This window comes from Trachemys scripta, chromosome 24, assembly GCF_013100865.1.
Source record: "Trachemys scripta elegans isolate TJP31775 chromosome 24, CAS_Tse_1.0, whole genome shotgun sequence".
Lineage (NCBI taxonomy): Eukaryota > Metazoa > Chordata > Testudines > Emydidae > Trachemys > Trachemys scripta.
Genome location: NC_048321.1, coordinates 2,371,173 through 2,393,219, shown reverse-complemented (window position 1 = coordinate 2,393,219; position 22,047 = coordinate 2,371,173). Strand labels below are relative to the sequence as shown.

General features: G+C 53.3%; 2 protein-coding genes across 3 annotated transcripts; one reads left to right on the top strand and one right to left on the bottom strand.

Moving 5' to 3' along the window:
• Positions 1–2,264: 2,264 nt before the first annotated feature.
• On the bottom strand, positions 2,265–3,616 carry LOC117869486 (translation initiation factor IF-2-like). Its single transcript, XM_034756332.1, has 3 exons — positions 3,511–3,616; positions 2,852–3,001; positions 2,265–2,741 (listed from the first exon to the last, which is right to left on the bottom strand). The coding sequence occupies exons 1-3, from the start codon at positions 3,596–3,598 to the stop codon at positions 2,596–2,598; spliced, it is 384 nt and encodes a 127-aa protein (XP_034612223.1). The 5' UTR covers positions 3,599–3,616; the 3' UTR covers positions 2,265–2,595.
• A 491-nt stretch (positions 3,617–4,107) lies between these two features.
• Positions 4,108–8,714, top strand: LOC117869485. 2 transcript variants are annotated; one of them, XM_034756331.1, is made up of 4 exons: positions 4,108–4,386; positions 4,521–4,618; positions 5,281–5,430; positions 6,033–8,714. In XM_034756331.1, exons 1-4 carry the CDS (start codon positions 4,317–4,319, stop codon positions 6,342–6,344), a joined length of 630 nt encoding a protein of 209 aa, XP_034612222.1. In that variant the 5' UTR covers positions 4,108–4,316; the 3' UTR covers positions 6,345–8,714. The 2 variants fall into 2 exon arrangements, with proteins under 2 accessions (XP_034612222.1, XP_034612221.1); XM_034756330.1 differs by having other exon boundaries at positions 4,112–4,386; positions 5,868–8,714.
• Positions 8,715–22,047: the final 13,333 nt, after the last annotated feature.

Genomic DNA, 22,047 nt, shown 5'->3' with positions numbered 1-22,047 from the left:
CTCCGGTTTGAATAAGGACTGGGAATGGCTGAGCCATTACAAACATTGAATCTATCTCCCCTTGTAAGTATTCTCACACTTCTTATCAAACTGTCTGTACTGGGCTAGCTTGATTATCACTTCAAAAGTTTTTTTTCTCTTAACTAATTGGCCTCTCAGAGTTGGTAAGACAACTCCCACCTGTTTATGCTCTCTGTATGTGTGTATATATATATCTCCTCAATATATGTTCCATTCTATATGCATCCGAAGAAGTGGGCTGTAGTCCACGAAAGCTTATGCTCTAATAAATTTGTTAGTCTCTAAGGTGCCACAAGTACTCCTGTTCTAATAAATTTGTTAGTCTCTAAGGTGCCACAAGTACTCCTGTTCTTCTTTTAACTGACAATGGACCTTGGGAGATTCCAATCCGCATCTGAGGAGCCTTCCTGGGAATGTTCAAAGTAGCATGTGAGCAATGGCTGCCGCCTGCAAACTGAGTCATGCATGGACATGTGACTTGCCCATGTGACTCCAAACTCCATCTTGCTGCTGTGATTTTCCACAGTAAGAACAAAGAGTCCTTCCACATGGCAGAGGATATAAAAGGCCCTGGGAACCCCTCCATTTTGTCTTCAGTCCTGCTTCTTACCTCTGGAGGAACTGTGCTTGAAACTGAAGCTCTGAACAAAGGACTGAACGACCCATCCAAGCTGGGATGTTTGTACTCCAGACACCTGATTGGTATAAATCAGCAGTAATCCCATCAAGCCTGAAACAAGCCTGAACTAAGAACTTCACAATTGTTGTATGTAGTTGATTCCATTTAACCCATTTTATCTCTCATCTATATTTCTTTCTTTTTATGAATAAACCTTTAGATTTTAGATTCTAAAGGATTGGCAACAGCGTGATTTGTGGGTAAGATCTGACTGGTATATTGACCTGGGTCTGGGGCTTGGTCCTTTGGGATTGGGAGAATCTTTTTTCTTTTACTGGGGTGTTGGTTTTCATAACCATTCATCCCCATAAGGAGTGGTGCTGGTGGTAATACTGGGAAACTGGAGTGTCTGAGGGAATTGCTTGTATGACTTCTGGTTAGCCAGTGGGGTGAAACCGAAGTCCTCTCTGTTGGGCTGGTTTGCTGTGCCTTAATGGTAAAGGAGCCCCAGCCTTGGGCTGTAACTGCCCTGCTCTAAGCAATTTGTCCTCAATTGATACTCTCAGTAGTGTCCCACCAAAGGTCGCTTTGTTACAGCATCCCCATACACATCTATCCTTGGGCTGCTCTCTGCAACCCCAGTACCCTTTCCGGCCTTTAACAAGGCCTGCAGCCTGGGGGGTTTCCAGGCTGGAGCTCCCCCAGCTCCTCTACCCTTCCCCCGGCCCTGCTCCACTTTAGGTACTCTGTTCAGCTCCTCAGCAGCCAGGCCCTTCTCCCTCAGTAAGCTAGAGAGAGACTTTTTGCTCCTGGACCACTGCCCTCTTATAAGGGCCAGCTGGACCCTGATTGGGGCGTGGCCACATCTGAGGATGCTTCCCCAATCAGCCTTTCCCCAGCCACAGCCCTCTCCAGGGCTGCTTTTAAGCCCTCCAGGCAGGAGCGGGGTGACCACCCTGCTACACCATCCATCCCCGTACACATCCATCCATCCATCCACACCCCATACACGTTCCCATCCCAATACACGTCCTTCCATTCATCCGCATCCCCATCCACATCCCAAAACACATCCATCCATCCCCATCCAAATCCATCCTCATCCTCATTCACATTCCCCATCCATCCATCCAAATATACAATCCTCTATCCATCCATCCCCATACACATCACCATCCGCATACACATCCATCCATCTCCATCCCATATATCCATCCAAATATACAATCCTCTATCCATCCATCCATCCATCCAGACCCAGCCCATACACATTTCCATTCCCATACACATCCATCCATTCATCCCAATCCCCATCCCATATACAATCCTCTATCCATCCATCCCCATCCATCTATCCATCCATTGCCATCCCCATCCATCCATCCATCCCCATGCACATCCCCATACACAGCCATCCATCCCAATATACAATCCTTTATCCATCCATCCCCATCCATCTATCCATCCATTGCCATCCCCATCCATCCCCATGCACATCCCCATATATATCCCCATCCATCTATCCATCCCCAGCCCATACACATCCCCATATACATCCATCCATTCATCCCCCTTCCCATCCCCATACACATCCATGCATCTATCCCCATACACATACCCACAATGCCTTGAGTTCTGATAGCCCTGGTGGGGTCAAAGCAGCCCCCCCCCTTGTCTCAGATCCCCCCTCTCCAAAGCCCCTGGATCCAGCCCATGACATGGGGCACTGCAGGGCTCCCCCTGGGAGTTAGGGTCCCTCCCCCGCAGACCAGCTGCCAGTCCCAGGCAGTGATAGCAGAATGGGAACCCACATTCAGGGCATACCACCAGGGGGCAGCCTTTCCCAATGTTGCTCAGGAGGGCGTGGCAACAGGGACAGGCCTGCAGCAAGGGGTGGCTGTCGATGGACAATCTTGGGGGCATCATGCAGCACGGCCTGTAGGGGGCATCACGAGTCAGCATTGGATGAGGGGTCCCTCCATTCCATGCGGCAGCCCTAGCAGAAGCAGTACAGCCCCCCGGCCCGCTGGGAGCAAGGCAGGCAGGGGGTGCGCAGGATCCTGGGGTCCAGGCGCTGGACGAGGTGCTGGCAGTGCAGGCACTGGAGGGCAGAATGAGGGCGTGTTAGCTACTGAGACTCCACCCCACATCCCAGCCTGAGCCAGATCCAGCCGGGGGGATCAGGTCCCCCTCACTTTCCCCAGGACTCACCTGGCGGTAACTGCCCCTGGCCCCCTCCTGTGCCAGGATTTGGGCCTCCAGTGTGGCCTGGTCCTTGTCCAAGAAGAGCCCGAGTTTGCACAGCTCCGGCCAGAGTCAAGGGGTGTCCGGGCAGCGTGGGCAGCGGAATGAGGTGACGCCCTGAATGGGAATGAGGGGACCTGGATCAGCCACCAATTCTCTCCTGCGGTCCCCAGCCATCCACCTACCCCACCCCCATCCCTCCCCAACTGCCTTCCTCCTTAACCCCCCTGAACTCTCCTCCCCTTCCGCTGGCACCCCCCAACAACTTCCCCTTCCCATCACTCCCTCAACTGGCCCCAAAATCTGCTCTGAAAATCCAGCCTTCCCACTCTCCTCGACTCCTCCCTCCTGCAACCGCCCACCACGCCCACCTGCCCGTGCCCGGGGAGGGGGGGGGCGTTTACCTGGTCCAGCAACACCTACACCCATCCCCGCAGCCCAGCTGCGCTCACCCAATGTCCTCACAGCACCCTAGGGGACCCCCCCACCACCACCTGGAGGAAGAGAGGGGGAGGGGTGAAACAGGGCCCCATCCTCCTGGGAGCTCAGCTGCTCCATCCCTTCCCAAGGGATGACCCCAAAGGGCCTCCCAGGGGCAGGGATAAGGGGAGGGTCTGGGGTCTCACCTGGGGCCCCCCAAAGGGGGAAGATCACCTGGAACTGCTCAGCAGCGCCCACCACTGCCCCGATGCCATTGCAGGCTGCCGGGATCATCTGTCCTGGGCTGGGAAACCCCCCCCCCCCCCACAGGAATCCACCCGCTTTCCCTTTCTGCCCAGTCCCCTCACTCCCGACCTGCAGCCCCTGCTAGCCCAGCCTGGGGGTCCCTAGCAGTTCTGCCAGTGATCCCCACTCCAGACCCGCAGTCCCTGCTAACCCAGCCCCCCTTCTCTGCCAGTGCCCCTTGCTCCCGACCCGCAGCCTCCTGCTATCCTAGCCCTGGGCTCCCCACCCCCAGCTCTGCCAGTGCCCCTCACTCCCGACCCGCAGCCTCCTGCTATCCTAGCCCTGGGCTCCCCACCCCCAGCTCTGCCAGTGCCCCTCACTCCCGACCCGCAGCCTCCTGCTAGCCCAGCCCTGCCTCGCCCAGCCCCGCAGGTGCATTACGTTCCTGGCCCAGAGGCTGAGGAAAGCCGACAGCAGCCGGTTGTGCAGGGCAGCTGCAACTCTCACCCAGCTGTCAGTAACTGAGCACAGTGTGAGGCACCGGCAGAGCTGGGCTAGCAGAGGGTTGCGGGTCCGGAGTGAGGGGCACCAGCAGAGCTGGGGCGAGGGGAGCCCCGGGCTGGGCTAGCAGGGGCTGCAGGTCAGGAGTGAGGGACCCTTGCAGAACTGGGGGGCTGGGCACCGTAGGGAGGCAAAAGCGAAAGGGAAAGCGGGTGGATTCCCGCGGGGTTTCCCAGCCCAGGACACATGATCCCGGCAGCCTGCGATGGCGTCGGGGCAGTGGCGGGCGCTGGCCGAGCAGTTCCAGGTGATCTGCCCCCCCGGGGGGGCTCCAGGTGAGACCCCGGCCCCTCCCCTTTCCCTCCCCTCCCCCCGTGGGGCCCTTTGGGGTCACCCCAGGAGAAGGGCTGGAGCAGCCGAGCTCCGGGGGGTCGGGCCCTGTCTCACCCCGCCCCCTCTCTCTCTGCAGGTGCGGGGTCCCCCGGGGTGCTGCGAGGACGGGCGTCCTGTGGGCACTGGGTGAGCGCAGCTGGGCTGCGGGGCTGGGTGCGGGCGCTGCTGGACCAGGTAACCCCCCGCCGGGGTTGGATCTTCAGGGGAGATTTTGGGGGTGGTTGAGGGAGTGATGGGAAGGCAGGTTGGATGGGGGGTGCCAGAGGAGGGGGATTGGATGCGGAGTGACGGGACGGGTTCCGGGGCTTGAAGGGGGAGGGGAGGGGTCAGGGGGTGCCAGGGGCATTGGATGTGGGGTGACAGGGGAAGGGGGGGTTAAGGGTGAAGGATCAGTTAGGGTGAGGGTTTGGGGGGAGGAGTCAGTTGAGGTGATGGGGAAAGGGAGGGCTAGGGAGGGCCAAGGTATTGGATGAGGAATGACAGTGGGAGGAGATTTAGGGGGAGGGGTCAGTTGGGGGTGATGGGGAAGGGGAGGAGTTAGGGGGTGCCGGGGGATTGGATGTGGAGTGACAGGGGAAAGGGAGTGGGGTTTAGGGGGGTGGGGTCATTTCGGGTGATGGGGAAGGGGAGGGGTTAGGGTGTGCTAGGGGGATTGGATGAGGAGGGAGAGGGGAAGCGGAGAGGGTTCAAGGGGGAGGGGTCAGTTGGGGTGATAGGTGAGAGGGTTCAAGGGGGAGGGCACTTGGGGAGGGATGGGGGTGGGGTAGGTGGGTTGCCGGGGGCTGCAGGATAGGGGAGAATTGGTGGCCGATCCAGGTCCCCCCATTCCCATCCAGGGCGTCACCTTATTCCGCTGCCCCTGCTGCCCAGACACCCCTTGGCTCTGGCAGGAGCTGTGCAAACTCGGGCTCTTCTCAGATGAGGACCAGGCCATGCTGGAGGCCCAAATCCTGGCACAGGAGGGGGCCAGGGACAACTACCGCCAGGTGAGTCCTGGAGGAGGCCGGGGGGATCTCAGCCCCCCTGTCCCAGATGAGTGAGTCTCAGTAGCTAACAATGAATGGATGGATGTGTGTGTCTGGGGATGGATGGATAGATGGGTGTATATGGGGCTGGATGAGTGTGTATGGAGGGGTATGTATGGGGAGGAATGGGTGCGTATATAGATAGATATATAGATAGAGGGGCTGGATGGAGATAGATAGAGAGAGAGAGATACTATATTAAAACAAAAGCTAAGGAAATTCCCAGCCAATAACCTTGTGAAACTGGCTACAATTGTTAAGTCTCCATTTATGGTATTTTGCGGTGGGAGGAGGGGCATCTCCAACAGGCTGGGCTGGTGCATTGAGAGCTCAGAGCCCAGGGGAACAGAGGACACATCACGCCCCAGTGGCTAACTGCCTGCCATGACTTCCCCTAGTGCCCGCGCTGCCAGCACCTCGTCCAGCGTCTGGACCCCGGTAGCTTGCGCACCCCCTGCCTGCCCTGCTCCCAGCGGGCCGGGGAGCTGTACTGCTTCTGTTGGGGCTGCCGCACGGACTGGAAGGACCCCTCGCCTCAGGGAAAATCCTGCTCCAATCCCCAGTGCCCCCTACAGGCTGTGCTTTACGACACCCTGGAGATCCAGGCCCCGGGATCATCTGTCCATGGCTGCCCCTCACTGCGGGCCTGTCCCGAGTGCCACACCCTGGTCAGCCACACTGGGCTAGGCTGCCCCCTGGTGGAGTGCCCGGAGTGCTGGACAGAGTTCTGCTACCGCTGCCTGAGGGACCATCTCGGAGAGGACGCCGACGAGACCGAGTGGGAGCATGACGAGGATGAAGACCTGGATTACGATAATTCCTTGGAGGCCAGCTGCAGTATTGCCGGGAGGCAGGAGCTGAACAGGTCCCCCTAGCCCAAGGGAGACCTGGACTCAACCCCTGCTGCGACCCCTGAGAACTCCCTCCTGCCTCCCCAAGGCCAGCTCCCGCCCCATCACACTCAGCCCCGTTCCCAGGTTTTGGGGACCCCCAGGGGCCCGACCCCCCCTCCTTGCTCACAGGATGCCAGGGGCAGTGCATTGCAGGGAGGAGTAATGCCTCTGCCAGAGATAGGGGTGCAGGCACCTGTGACGAAGTGGGGATTTTCCCTTGTCATGTTGTATGTGTCTTACTGTTGAGCAGATGTGAGTTTTACTGTTTTGCATGAATACTGTGTGTGCCTCAATTTCCCTGTGTGCTGCACTGATACCTTGGTGGTGGGAATAGAGGTGTGTGACTTTGGCTGAGACCTCTGGACAGGTGAAGCTGCTCCAGCTGCCTGCACATATGCCCTTCGTAACTTGAGACCCAGGAGGGGGATGCAACCAGGTGATGAGCAGGTGACTGCCCCGGAAAAAAAGAAAGAGGAGCAAGCTGGGCAGTCTGCTTGGGGGTCTGGAAGAGGGGGAGTCCAGGCCATCTGGCCCAGGACTCCCCAAGATGGACTTTGCTGAAAGTCACTGATTTCTGTGCTGATAAGTTCTGTTCTACGCTGTGTTCCTGTCGACTAATAAACCTTCCATTTTATGCTGGCTGAGAGTCACTGCTGACTGCAGAGTTGGGGTGCAGGGCTCTCTGGCTTCTCCAGGAGCCCCGCCCAGGCGGACTCGCTGTGGGAAGTGCACAGTGTGGAAGGGGATGCTGAATGCTCCGAGGTCAGACCCAGGAAGGTCGAAGCTGTGTAAGCTTCTTGCCCTGGAAACAGTCTGCTCCGAGAGAGGAGGCTCCCCCAGAGTCCTGGCTGGCTTCATACGGAGTAGTTCCAGAGCATCGCCTGGTGACTCTATGACAGGGCTATTGCCCCATCTCTTGGGTATTGGGGTGTAGAGAGAACTGACGCCTCTCCTAGCTATTGGGCTGCAGGGGCCATTGCCCCATCTCCTGGGTATTGGGGTGCAGAGAAGACTGATACCTCCCCCAGATACTGGAGTGCAGGGGGCATTTCCTCCTCTATAGCCTATTGGGATGCAGTGGGCACTGCAGCTTCACCTGGCTGCTGGGGGACAGGACTAGTGGGCCTGTCCCGAGTGCCACACCCTGGTGAGCCACCCTGTGCTAGGCTGCCCCCTGGTGGAGTACCCGGAGTGCTGGTTGGAGTTCTGCTACTGCTGCCTGGGGGACCATCTCAGGGAGAACGCCAACGAGACAGAGTGGGAGCATATCCCCCATTAGGCCAGTAGGGGAGATAAGTCCCCCAGCATCACTGCTCCCCTGTCCTCTAGGCAGGGGTGGGAGTTTTATGGGCCTGTGGTGCCCATGCTCCAGCAAATTCAGGGCCACCTGGGCCTGGATCCAGCAATGTTCAGGGCCTGGTCTCTCCCCCGGCCCCGCCTGCCGCTCCTTCACGCCTCCCTCCTCCCTGCCTCACCTGCGCCCTGGGCAGAAGGCGGCTGCCCCTGTAGCTGCGCACTGTACTCCCTTGCTGCCCGCCCACGGCAGACTGACTGACTGACTGGAGGCGCAGTGGCATCCCTCCCCATCCCGGCAGACAACTCCGAGGGGGCTTATCTTGTCTGGATCTCCTGAGCAGCAGCCTGGGGCTTGGGTGAGTGTCGTGCCGGGGGTTAGGGGCCCTCCCCTGGAGCTCGCTGCTGCTGGTGGGGAGAGGGCTGGGGGAAGTCCTCCTCTCTGGCCCCAGCCCTGGGCAGCCTGTCTACTGCACCCAAAGTTTGAACTCATCCCCGGCCCAGCCCAGAGCTCGCACCCCCAACAAGAGTCCTCACACACCCCCGTCCCCAACCGTCTGTCCCAGCCCTGAGCCCCCTTCTGCAACGTGAACCCCTCATTCCCAGCCCCTCCCCACAGCCCTCACCCCCGCACCTCGACCCTCTGCCCTACCCTGATCCTCCTCCCACCTTCCAGACCCCTCAGCCCCACTCCATTAATTTTGTGTAATAATAATCAACAATGGATAAATTCTTAATAAAGTTACCCTGTGTGACAAAGTGGGGGATTTTCTTGTTTTTTTCCCCTTGTTTTTCCAATGGTTTGCATGCAGAGGAGGTGGGACTCAGTTTCCCTGGGTGTTACTGGTTTAATGAGGTGATAGGAGAAGGAGTTTGTTGTTACAGAGGACCTGAGAGGGAACTTGGGACCCCGGCCAATGGCCTGGAGAATGGATACCCCAGCGACTGGTGATCTGGTGACCCAAAGGCCCAGCTTGGTAGTAACAGCCAGTTCTTGCCAGTGGGAGGACACTGGGCTGCGAAGAGAGCACCCCAGTGACCTAACCAGCCAGTTCCAGCCAGAGGACAAAAGAGAGGAGAGGAGAGGAGGCCCAGGTGACCCTGTTTACCTGGAGAGAAGACAATGGACAGAGGCGGGGCTTGGGGGAGGTGATATCAGATGCCCAGCTGGGAAGCAGGGGGGCTCTGGGCTGGAGAGGGAGACAGGCAGAGCCCACCTGGATGCAGGGGAGACTGGGATGTACTGTGCTGAGGGAGGCCAGGCCTGAAGGCCCTGAGAGTTTCTTATACTGTGTTCAAACGGTCAGTGTTTTACACTGGCTGAGTGTCACTCCAGTCTAGAGAGCAGGGTTGCATTATTCCCTTTGGGAGTGGAGGCCCCGGGGGTCCAGGGCAGGTGGACTCCCTGAGGGGGCCCACGGTGAGAGACAGGCGTGCTAAGGCTCCGAGAGGTGCAGCTCCAGGCAGCGGAGGGGCTTAACCTGTGAGAGAGAGTGGACCCCCAAGAATGGCTGTCACACTGAAGGGGGTTCCCTCAATGGACGGCACGGGGCCAAGAGTGGGCACGACCTGTGAGTCTGTGACACCCAGTGTGACAGTCTGTACATCGTGGGAATACCCTACACCCCCATGTTCATCCTTTTAATATGATTGTGTGGTATCCAATGCAAAGTTTGTCATGTCGGGTGTCTTCGGAAGGCACATGAAGCACTGAGCATTGTTGTTATAGTGATGTTATAGTAATTGTTGTTACAGTAATGTTATAGGTTATAATTTCATGTATATAGTTAGGAGGCTGAAAATGTGTCCTCATGGCTTAAAACAGGCCTAGGCAAAACTCTCCAAGAGCAGAGAGGCAGTTCACACTTCATCAGGGCATGTATGGGACAAACCCAGCCCAGCCTCACAGGAACAAAGGACACTGGGCCTAGGCAGCAACAAAGGATCTGTTGGACTCTCGAGGGAGTTACCCCCCTTCCTTTGGTCAGTCTGGGACTGGGATGAGGTAATGCTCACCTGACTCTGAAGGGAGTGGGGCAAAACCAAGAGGGAAGAAAGGACATGATAAAAGGGAGAGACATTTGCAAGGCTCTTCCTCTCTCTTCCACCTACATCTACAGACATCACCACCAAGTGACTGAAGCGCTGATCAAAGGGGAGAGCCTGGCTGAAGGGCAACCAGCCAACCTGTGGTGACGTATGTAAGGGCACTGGTGTCAAGTATCAGGGGGTAGCCGTGTTAGTCTGTATCTACAAAAACAACAAGGAGTCTGGTGGCACCTTAAAGACTAACAGATTTATTTGGGCATAAGCTTTCGTGAGTAAAAACCTCACTTCTTCGGATGCATAGAGTGAAAGTTACAGATGACTAAATCTGTTAGTCTTTAAGGTGCCACCAGACTCCTTGTTGTTTTTGTAAGGGCACTGAAAGTGTTAAGATCAGATTAGAATGCGTTTTCCTTTTATTTAATTTGACCAAATCCAACGTGTTATGCTTTTACTTACAATCACTTAAAATCTATATTTGTAGTTAATAAATCTGTTTGTTTACTCTACCTGAAGCAGTGCATTTCGTTTAAAGCATGTCAGAGACTCCCCTTGGGAAAACAAGCCTGGTACATATCAATTCCTTTGTTAAACTGATGAACTCATATAAGATTGCAGCGTCCAGCGGGCATAACTGCAAGATGGAGGTTCCTAGGGTTGTGTCTGGGACCAGAGATATTGGCTAGTGTCATTCGGTTGCACAATCCAAGGAGCAGCTTACATGCAGAGGCTGTGCGTGAACAGCCCAGGAGTGGGGGTTCTCATAGCAGAGCAGGGTAAGGCTGGCTCCCAGAGTCAAGGATTGGAGTGACCTAGCAGATCACCAGTCCGGATAACACCAGGGGAACTTCACACCCAGAGAAAAAGAAAAGGGCAATTTATCAAGTGATGGCCTGAGTTCGAAACCCAGCTTGCAAACTGAAGTTATACAAAAGAAAGATGTGGCAAATCTAAAAGATAAGAAAAGGAGTTTTCATGAATCTTGGCTATCAAGATTTACGTGGTTGGAGTACAATAGCGAATTAGACAGAGCCTTTTGCTTTTGGGGGTTATTGATCCAGGAGTGCTTGGTTGTTTCCATATTCAAAAGAGTATTAATACAGTTGATATTCTTAGTTAAATACATTTTTCTTATGATAGTAATTGTCATAACTATAAAGGGAAGGGTAATAGCTGTCCTGTGTACAGTACTATAAATCCCTCCTGGCCAGAGACTCCAAAATCCTTTTCCCTGTAAAGGGTTAAGAAGCTCAGGTAACCTGGCTGGCATCTGACCTAAAGGACCAATAAGGGGACAAGATACTTTCAAATCTTGGGGGGGGGGGGAAAGGAAGGCTTTTGTTTGTGTTCTTTTGTTTGGGAGTGTGTTCGCTCTCGGGACTGAGAGGGACCAGACATCAATCCAGGTTCTCCACATCTTTCTAAACAAGTCTCTCCTATTTTAAACTTGTAAGTAAATAGCCAGGCAAGGCGTGTTAGTTTTCCTTTGTTTTCTCAACTTGTAAATGTACCTTTTACTAGAGTGTTTATCTTTGTTTGCTGTACTTTGAACCTGAGACTAGAGGGGAGTCCTCTGAGCTCTTTAAGTTTGATTACCCTGTAAGGTTAATTTCCATACTGATTTTACAGAGATGATTTTTACCTTTTTCTTTAATTAAAAACCTTTTTTTTAAGAACCTGATTGATTTTTCCTTGTTTTTAGATCCAAAGGGGTTTGGATCTTGATTTACCAGGAGTTGGTGGGAGGAAGGAGGGGAATGGTTAATTTCCCCTTGTTTTAAGATCCAAGGGGTTTGGATTTGTTTTCACCAGGGATTTGGTGAAGGTTTTTCAAGGTTTCCCAGGAAGGGAATCCATTGAAATGGTGGCAGCCGAACCAGAGCTAAGCTGGTAGTTAAGCTTAGAAGTTTTTCATGCAGGCCCCTACATTTGTACCCTAAAGTTCAAAGTGGGGATCCAGCCTTGACAGTAATATTGTGCAATATAGGGAAACTGTTAAATGCTTACTGTTTCCAGTCCATTTTTACATTATTTTAAATATATATATATATATATATATATATATATAATCAGCTTACAAGGGGGGGGGGCGGAGGGAGACTTGGACACCACCAAAATTATACAAACCTGCCGCCCCTGCATACCCAGAGGCTACTTTGCACCACCAAACTCAGACAAGCTGGTGGGCACTCACTCGCTCTATCCCCCACCTGGATCCAGAGCAAGGGGATCCCATGGGAGTGTGGAGGAGGGTGGAATCAAGCCATCCAGATCTGCCCCCTCTCAGTGTTATACTGGATAGTGGAATCTCAGAGTGGGTCCCCTACACCTTAGAGCACCATCCTCCTCTGGGGTAGAAGGGGGCTGTGGGTTGGGATTGAGGGGCACAAACAGAGCTGGGGGTGGGGGGCTGGAGGGGGTACTACTGGGGGGTACTACTGAGGGGAACAGAGCGTGACTTCCTGACTCCCAGCCAGACCCCTCTGTGGACCCAGGAAGTGCGTTTCGGGCCATGCAGGGAAGCCTTGTACTGAGGCGAATGGGGATCCCAGGGTGTGACTATTATGGGGTGTTTGGGGTGAGATAAAATTAAATAAAATCCAGCCAAGTCTCAAAATCATCAAAATACCTAAAATGCTAAAAATGATCAATCCTACAGCATGTCGTCTCGGGGCTTGGAGCAGCAGCAAGGGACCCTGGTGTCCAGGAGAAGGGCTCTGCAGATGGGTGGGTTAGAGCTGGGGGAGAGGGGCCTGGGAGCTAGGACTCCTGGGTTCTATCTCCAGCTCTGGGAGGGGAATGGTGAATAGTGGATTGGAGCTGGGGGGCTGGGAGTCAGGATGCCTGGGTTCCATCCCCAGCTCTGGGAGGTGCTGTGCTACTAATGGGTGTCTCAAGCCCAGTGAGGGGATGTTAGTGAATTGATGTTCACTGTCACAACAGTACACAGTTCAGCGCAGACTGTGATTTCATGTTACATTATCGCTTGTGAATCATTGGAAAAAGCACCATCAAAAATCTTTGTGCCTCTTTATTACAGATACAGGCAAAGAGGAGAAAGCAGTTAAAGCCTTTGGACTGTCCAGCATCATAGCAGGTGTCACTAGAATCCTATCCCATTAGCGTGCAGGGATGGCACAGAAAACACAGCGTTTATCAATAACAGTGACGCTATAGGCTCCCGCATGTAGGTCAGAATCTGTAGCATAACTCCAGCCTAAGTCCTCAGTCCCTCCCTCTGCCCCCACAATCTCCCTCCCCTCTCTGCCCCCCAAAATCAAGAGATTGGCTTAAAAAATCAGGATATCTTTTAAAATCAGGTTATACTGTCCCCCCTTTAACCAAGCAGCTCCGAGGAGAAATTGATGATGGAGCCTGGTGTTTTCCTTGATGCCTTCTTGTTTCTTTACAAGGAATGTACAAAGTCCTGCTTGTCCGCCCAGAGGAGGAATCAAACAGAAAGAGGCGGTGCCTTCATTTGCTATTCCAAGCCCTTTTCCAGCCAGCACTCTGCACCCACAAAGCTTTTTCTCTTAGATTAATCTCAGGGCCACATTGCTGTGCTTCCAGGCAATGTCTGCTTGATTTCCTCCCTCTGCTTCTGCCTTGCTCTCTCCCTGTGTCTCCATGCTTGTGTTGGCTTTGTCCCACACACACACAGACATCTGGATGATGGGGGGGGAGAGGAAGCTTATGCAATTTGATGATGACACCAAGCTGTCCCGAGCCTTGCTCCCTCCTGATGTTTGGAACTGTCTGGTGCCCCTTCTCCCCCCCGCCCCACCCCGCCATGTGGCGCTCTCCTGAGTCCTCTTCCCCCCTGCCATGTGGAGCTGTCTGGTGCCCCCCCCCCCCCGCCCCGCCAAGTGGCGCTCTCCTGAGCCCCCTTCTCCCCTGCCGTGTGGAGCTGGCTTGAGCCGCTCTCCTTCCCCACCCATGTGGAGCTAGCCTGAGCCCCTCTCTCCCCTCTGTGGAGATGGCCTGAGCCTGTGACAAAGTGGGGAATTTTCTTGTTTTTTGTCTTGTGTTCAGTGGTTTGCATGCAGAGGGGGTGGGACTCAGTTTCCCTGGGTGTTACTGGTTTAACGAGGTGATGGGAGAGAGTTTGTTGTTACAGAGGACCAGCGATGGAACTTGGGATCCTAGCCAATGGCCTGGAGAATGGATACTCCAGTGACTGGAACCAGGAGGCCCAGCTCGGATGCCACAGCCGGCTCTGGCCAGTGGGAGGACAATGGGCTGTGGAGACAGGACCACTGTGACCTGACCAGCTGGTTCCAGCCAGTGGGGAACAAAGGACGGCTGAGAGGAGAGGAGGCCCAGGCGACCCTGTTTATCTGGACAGAAGACAAAGGACAGAGGTGGGACTTGGGGGCAGGTGACAGGGCCGGCTCTAGGCACCAGCAAAACAAGCAGGTGCTTGGGGCAGCACATTTGCAGGGGGCAGCATTCCGGCCATCCTTTTTTTTTTTTTTTAACTCACTTCCTCCCCTTTTGCAATACTGCAGAAGCAGAGAACCCATGGGACCCTGGGAGCTCTAGTTCCTTGCCTAACTCCCTGCCTATAGAGCCAGCCCTGGAGCAGGGCAAGAATTACATTTCCCAGCAATCCCTTGGCAGCTATCAACAGGAAAGGGAAGGGGAGGGAGTGAGGTTGCTGAGCCATGCTGCAGCTTGCTGTGAATGGAGAGCTGGCTGCTAGAACGGGGTGGCACTGTGAGTGGGGGACAAGTGTGCCCAGCCCAAGGAGTAGAAGGCTTTGCCCCAGATATCCCCTTCAGAAGACTTCCCCAGACTGGATTAGGGATACTGGTGTGACCTCACCTTGCAGCCCCAAAGAAGGAATTGGGTGGACTAAAGGGACAGTGCACCTCTCTATCTGAAGCCTAGCAAGGGAGGTACGTGGATCCCACTAGACTTTAAAATGAAAAGTAAGGGAGGGGAGGCTCTGCTAGAGGACCTGGGCAGCTTTAGATACAGTACCAGGCACGTAGGAGGATTTCCACTTCTGAGCCATGGAAGCAGAAATTGACTTTTCCTTTCCAGATATAGCTAATATTCAGAAAGGGAATCTAGCACCTGCCTTCCAGATTTGAACACCCTCAAAATTCAGGAGTGTTCAAGCTCCATTTAGGCAGCTGTTACTTCATTTCTCCCAAATCAAATATACTGATCCACTGTAACTTGCTGTAGAAAAAGTAGGATACAATTGAGCAAGCAATGCTTCCCAGTGATTTTTAGGATTAGAATTGCTATTTTCAACAGCCATTGCTTTTTTTTTTTTTTTTTTTTTTCAGTTTTATTTGTTTAAAAGGAAGACAGTGATTGCATTGACAAATTCCCCATAGAAACAAAGAGTGGAGCAAAAGAATAATAAAGGCACCTCAACTTTTCCTCATTTATGTAGGACAGTCTTATAATATGCATCCAGACATCCTCCAATCACACAAGCTGAAAACTGTTCCACTTTACTGCAGTTCTGTAACCATATGGGAACCAATCCTATCTGTGTTCTGTGCACATCCAAAATTCCTGCTGAATGACCCGCCCTGGGAGTGAGTTACCAGTGACCCAGGGCTGGGACAGCAGGAGGGTGCAGGTTGGGGGGAGAGCCCAGGGCTGGGGTGGGGGGCAGCCAAAATTTTTTTTGCTTGGGGCGGCAAAAAACCTAGAGCCGGCCCTGGCAGGTGATATCAGATACCTAGCTGGAAAGCATCTCAGGACTGGAAAGAGAGAGCAGGCAGAGCCCACCTGGATGGAGGGGAGACTTAGCTATACGGTGTTGAGGGAGGCCAGGCCTGAGGGCCCTGAGAGTTTCCTGTGCTGTGTTCAGACGCTCAATAAACCCTCCTGTTTTATGCTGGCTGAGAGTCGCTCCGCTCTAGAGAACAGGGTGGCATTATTCCCTCTGGGAGTGGAGGCCCCAGGGGTCCAGAGCGAATGGACTCCCTGAGGGGGCCCACGGTGAGAGACAGGCGTGCTAAGGCTCAGAGAGGTGCAGTTCCAGGAGGCAGAGGGGCTTGACCCCCTCGAGAAAGAGTGGACCCCCCAAGAAGGGCTGTCACACTGAAGGGGGTATCCCCAAGCAATGGAAGGGGGCCAGGAGTGGTCATGACCTGTGAGTCCGTGACAACGACATGATAGCAGAGGATGGTTTGTGGATGTACCCTGTAGATGGTCGGCTGCGAGTGCAGGCGCTTTGCAGTGAGTGGCTGTGTGACGAACTGGGACTGTTCTTGCTGGGGTGTGGGAATGCTGACAGGGGAGTGTGACTAGGATGGTCTGCATCGGGGGATGGGAGCCGGCCCGAGGGAACATACCTGAGCTTGTAACATGAGAACCCAGGAGGGGTTGGAGGTCAGGTGACTCCGGGGCCCGGGAAACCGAACAAAGGCTGTGGGAGGGGTCGCTGAAGGCAGAGGGCTGGAAGCAGGCTGGAAGGAGGCTGGAGAGATGGCTGGGAGGCAGAGATGGCTCTGACCCCCCAAGGGGGGTGGGCTGGCATGCCCTGGGACCCCAAGCTGGACCTAACTGAGGGGGGCCCTGTTGTCTGTGCCTGCAAGACCTGTCTTGGACTGTATTCCTGTCATCCAAATAAACCTTCTGCTTTACTGGCTGGCTGAGAGTCATGGTGAATCGCAGGAAGCCGGGGGTGCAGGGCCCTGACTCCCCCACACTCCGTGACAGGCTGCCAGCGATAAAACGAGGGAATTGAAGGAACCAGCATGGAAATGGTCTATAACCAGCTCCGTAAGAGGGATCTGGCACATCTGTGCAGGGAGAGAGGGCTGAGTGTGGGGAGACTCACAAGGAGCAGCTGATTGTGCAGCTTGTAGAGAATGACCAATCTGAGGAACAGGCTCCAGACCCTGGGGGGAGGGGGCTCCCGGGATGCCCAGAGAGCCGGGGAGTAGCCGTGGGGGGAAGTCCGTGTAGCAGCTGGGAGTCTATCAGACCCGACTCCCCAGTAAGCACAGGGGGACCCCAGTCAGGTTTCTCCCTGGAAGAGGTGCAGAGACGAGATGGAGCTGAAAACAAAGGTGCTGGAGCTGGAAGAGTGGAGTCTGGTGGACCATGCAGAACAACTGAAGCATGAGTTGGAGTTGGAGGAGAGGCAGGCCAAGAGGGCCTGCCAGGGGATAAGTGGGGAAGGGTCCTGAGATGCTAGTTTTTGGGGAATCTAGACACCAAACTTGCCCCAGTTTAAGGAGGGCGGGGCTATTAATGCCTACCTCACAGACTTCTAGGAGGCTTGTGATCTGAACCAGATTGATCCCACAGACAGGCTTTGCTGTCTGACCCCCATTTGGGTACCAAGGCCATAGAGGCATTCAGCCAAATGGATAGTATTGAGACTGGGGACTATAATCTGTTCAAACTGGCTTTGCTGCTTAAGTTTGAACTGAGCCCCGAGGCGTACAGGAAACAATTCCAGGGTGTACGCAAGATCTCAGGTGTCTCTTACAATGAGGTCACCAACCTGCTAAGGTATCAGAGGGGTAGCCGTGTTAGTCTGGACCTGTAAAAGCAGCAAAGAGTCCTGTGGCACCTTATAGACTAACAGACATATAGGAGCATGAGCTTTCGTGGGTGAATACCCACTTCTTCTGCATCCGAAGAAGTGGGTATTCACCCATGAAAGTTCATGCTCCTATACGTCTAGTATCAGGGGGTAGCCGTGTTAGTCTGTATCTACAAAAACAACAAGGAGTCTGGTGGCACCTTAAAGACTAACAGATTTATTTGCCCAAATAAATCTGTTAGTCTTTAAGGTGCCACCAGACTCCTTGTTGTTTTCCTATACGTCTGTTAGTCTATAAGGTGCCACAGGACTCTAAGCTGCAGAGGGAATATCTCCACAAGGGCACAGGGGCCACTACCGCAGAGGATGTGTATAACTTGGTGGGGTTGGAGTGTTATGCTTATAAGAACCACACAGGATCTTTTTCAGGGGAAAAGGCAATCAGCCACATTTATTGAAGATAAACAATTAGCACACACACACACACACACACACACACACACACACACACACACACACACACACACACACACACACACACACACACACACACACACACACACACACACACACACACACANTCCGGAGCAATCTAGTGTCCACCTAGGTTGAAGTTCCATGGAAAGGCACTCTGTTTATATAGTGATTTTCCTTTATTGGGACCAATGAGTTTTGCACCATCCTCAATTGTTGTTTGTTTTCTTAAATTGTCCTTTTGATCCTTTATCTTGTTCTTTCAAGTCTCTCAGGGAGTTAGCTGTGATCAAAATCAGCATCTTGTCCCCACTAATTGTTGCCTGTCTCATCTTTAGAGTTGTCAATCTGCCTTCCTCTGATATTTCAATAGGGGCGTGTTGCAGCCTCCTGGCGCCTTTGTGTCTGTCTCTGGTGGTCCCTAGAACATCTGGTTCAGTGATGGCCTTCACACTTATCTCTTAACACCCACTCCTCATTCACATACAAAACAGAATTAATTTACACAGAACATTTTGAACATTTCTTCTGCATCAAATTGCAATGTAGAAAAAAACAATCATGGCATTCTTTTACTTATTTTAAAATGCTAAACCTACCACAAACTGGTGACCTCAAAGGTCTGTGTCTGCCTTGAAATCAGCTCAGACACAGATTCTGGCTGATGCATCTTTATCAAATGGCCCATTAGGCCATTCCTTTCTGCTATTCAAAAAGGGTGGCTGGCAGGATATGGCCAAATCATAGCTCAATACGTTTAATACATGCTACATTGTTATCTTATTATTCTTTATCCTTCATTCTAAATTATACAAAATACAAACAATAAATCCTACTATTACAGGAACAGCTGTATGACATCTGCCCTCCAGACCTTAAGATGTGGTTAGTGGACTGGAAGCCTAAAGATCTGTGCAGAGTGGGTGCACTGGCGGATGAGTTTGTGGACAGCAGATCGGGGGCAGGAGGGAGACCCACATCGGGGACTCAGAAGGGGAGTCACCCAGAGACCTCTCAAAGGTGGGACTCCAAGAAGCCTAACTCAGGGGTGCCTGTGAATGCCGGGGTCGGCTGACCCCCTCGTGGGACTTGAGGGACCTGAAATGAAATTACTGTGGCCAAAAGGGACACAAGGTGGCGCAATGCCTGAAGATGAAGGAAATGGCAGCCAAGCAGAACCCGCGGGGTGTCAACTGGGTGGAAGCCCACTGAGAGGGAGCACCACCAGTCCAGGGGGCTGCAGTCAAGAGGGCTGTGCCAGGGGAGGGGACCACCAGGCCAAGCCAGCTGGGAAGGCAGGGCTCCGGGTCCAGAGCACCCGTACTCAATCCGCCAAGTGAGCATGGGACAGGCCCCGGGGGACAATCGCCACATCATCCCCATTGAGATGGGGGGAAGGAGCATCCAGGGGTTCTGGGACATAGGCGCAGAGGTGACACTGGCACGGCCCGAGGTGGTGGACCCAGACCAGCTAGTGCCCGATGCATACATGACCCTGAGGGGAGTGTTCGGGCCCCCCGTTAAGGTGCCTATAGCAATGATACACCTTAAATGGGGGGCTAAGGAGTGACCCAAAGAGGTTGGGGGTGCACAATCACCTGCCTACCGAGGTACTAATGGCTAATGACTTAGAGAACTGGCCGGATGACACTCAGAGTGCCCTGGTCCTTCCCCGGAGCCAGAGCCAGCGAGTGTGACATTCTATACCTTGGGGGAGCGTGCTGTAACCCCCATATTCCTCATTTTCATATAATCATGATCTTACATATATGCCTTGTAAGGTATCAGGGGAAAGGTTATGATCTACTGAAAGTCATTTCTCTATCCATATATGTATATAATTAATGCATATGAAGTTATGAGAATTGTGTAGTATGGTTGTTACTAAAACATGCTGTAAATTGGGGGAATCAGCCATATATTAACTCCCCAGAGGCAACAGCAAGGAAATTAATCCTTTGGGCGGGGTGTCAAACAGCCCATCAACAGCCATTGTCCAGCAAGGGAGCTACAATGCAATGACTCACCTGCATGAGGCCCCACCAGGGGAATTGGTCAACCTTGCTGGGAGAGACTCAGCAATGCTCCTCAGACATGCCTGGACTTGTTTTCTACAAGCACCTGGACTGAGGGTATAAAACAGGCAGAGTGGACACATATTAGGCCCTTCTCCTGCCCCCACCTACGCTGCAAGCAACCAAGACACTGAGAAGAAGACAAGACTCCAACACAGGAGATTGGCCCAGGTTAAAGGAACAAACCTGTATACTAAGAACTGCAATATCCAGTGGGGTGAGAAAAACTGCTTCATCTAGTTGCTGCCCAGTTTAATAGGGCTGAGCGTTTAGACTGCATGCTTAGATTTTCTTTTCTTTTGGTAACTAATTCTGACTTGTTATGTTTTGATTTATAATCACTTAAAATCTGTCTTTATAGTTAATAAATCTATTTGTTTATTCTACCTGAAGCAGTGCATTTGGTTTGAAGCGTGTCAGAGACTCTCCTTGGAATAACAAGCCTGGTACATATCAATTTCTTTGTTAAATTGACAAACTTATATAAGTTTGCAGCATCCAGTGGGCATAACTGGACACTGCAAGATGGAGGTTCCTAGGGTTGTTTCTGGGACCGGAGTTACTGGCTAGTGTAATTCACTTGCAAGTAGCTGGGAGCAGCTTACATGCCAGAGGCTGTGCGTGAACAGCCCAGGAGTGGGGGTTCTCACAGCAGAGCAGGGTAAGGCTGGCTCCCAGAGTCAAGGATCAGAGAGGCCTAGCAGATCACCGGTCCAGATAACACCAGAGGGGAACGTCACAGCGAGGGATGTGGGACCTCCCAAAGGGGAGGGTCGAAGCACCGAGGGTAGGGCTTGACAGGGCTGGGCCGGAACCTCCATCCCAAGGTGGGGAAACTGAGGCACCGCCAACCAGGGCTGTACCTCAAACCTAGCAGCTGAATTTCAGATGGAGCTGCAGGAGGATCCCTCCTTAGAGAAGCTGAGGGCTCTTGCTGGCCACAGCAGTGCAGGATCCCAGAGGATCACCGGGAGTGATTCCTGTGGGTGTAGGGATTCCAGTACCAGGAATGGGCTGGTTTGGGGCAAACTGAACCTTGGAAGGCCAGGAGGTAGTTGGTGGTCCCCCAGAAATACCACCGCAGACTATTGTATTTGGCCCACGATATTCCCCTTTCAGGGCATCAGGGCGTCTGGTGCACCAGGCAGAGGCTGCTGCAGAACTTTTACTGGCTCGGGGTCTTTGACGCTGTCCAACAGTATTGCAGGTCCTGTGACTCCTGCCAGAGGGTGGGAAAGGCCAGGGGTAAGTGTAAAGCACCTCGGAGACCTTTGCCTATCATAGAGCCTTTCCAGAAGGTGGCTATGGACATAGTGGGGTAGATTTCGGTACGTGCTACCCTGAGGCAGTGGCCTTGTCCTCTATCGAGGTAGACACTGTGGCAGATGCGCTGATGATGATTTTCATCAGAGTGGGGTTCCCCAAGGACCAGGGGTCCAACTTCATGTCGGGCCTGCTCCAGTGCTTGTGGGAGAAGTGTGGGGTCTGACACACCTGAGCCTCAGTGTATAATCCTCAATCCAATGGGCAGGTGGAGAGGTTCAATGGGACCCTAAAGATGATGCTGAAAACATATATGGACCAGCACCCTCGGGACTGGGACTAGTATTTACCCCACCTTCTGTTCGCATACAGCAAGTGCCTCAGGAATCCACAGTTTTCCCTGTTCAAGTTGCTGTATGGGAGGAGAGTGAGGGGACCCCTGGACTTGATGAGAGATGCGTGGGGAGGGGAAGGCCTCTCCCGATGGAGAATCAGTGGTGGAGTATGTACTGACCTTCCGGGAAAAGCTTGCGAGCTCATGGGCTTGGCCAGGGGAAACCTAGCCAGGGCACAGAGGAAGCAGAAGGTCTGGTACGACTGCTCAGCATGTGCCGCTCCTATGCTACCAGGGACCAGGTGATCCTTCTTGTAGTAAGATGAGGCCCTGAAACATAAACCCTTGGTATCAGAGGCCCAGTATGAGGCCTGAGGCCTGAACTAAAGTAAGGGTCAAGACTTTGCTAACATAAAGCAAAGTTAACCTGGAAGCCAGAGGCAGGCCCTGCTCACAGAAGAAGGCTGTTAATTGCACGTATACACCTATCTAAAAGGTATCAAGTATTAATAGGATGAACATCTACTAGGATGGCACCAGACCATTCTGGTGCAAACATATTCCACAGAGATAATAAGGAACAGGCTGACCCATCCTAAGGACAGGGGTAAAAGGATAATATGATGGATAGACTTGTTTGTTCGAACCAACATGTACCAGGAGGAGGCAGCACCCTAA

Coding starts and splice junctions, on each gene's coding strand:
- LOC117869486 (XM_034756332.1), bottom strand. CDS start 3,598: ATGATCCCGGCAGCCTGCAATGGCATCGGGGCAGTGGTGGGCGCTGCT. Junction 3,002..3,510: donor CCCCCTTTGGGGGGCCCCAG/GTGAGACCCCAG, acceptor ATTCCCATTCAG/GGCGTCACCTCATTCCGCTG. Junction 2,742..2,851: donor CCAGGGGCAGTTACCGCCAG/GTGAGTCCTGGG, acceptor TCTGCCCTCCAG/TGCCTGCACTGCCAGCACCT.
- LOC117869485 (XM_034756330.1), top strand. CDS start 4,317: ATGGCGTCGGGGCAGTGGCGGGCGCTGGCCGAGCAGTTCCAGGTGATC. Junction 4,387..4,520: donor CCCCCCCGGGGGGGCTCCAG/GTGAGACCCCGG, acceptor CTCTCTCTGCAG/GTGCGGGGTCCCCCGGGGTG. Junction 5,431..5,867: donor CCAGGGACAACTACCGCCAG/GTGAGTCCTGGA, acceptor GACTTCCCCTAG/TGCCCGCGCTGCCAGCACCT.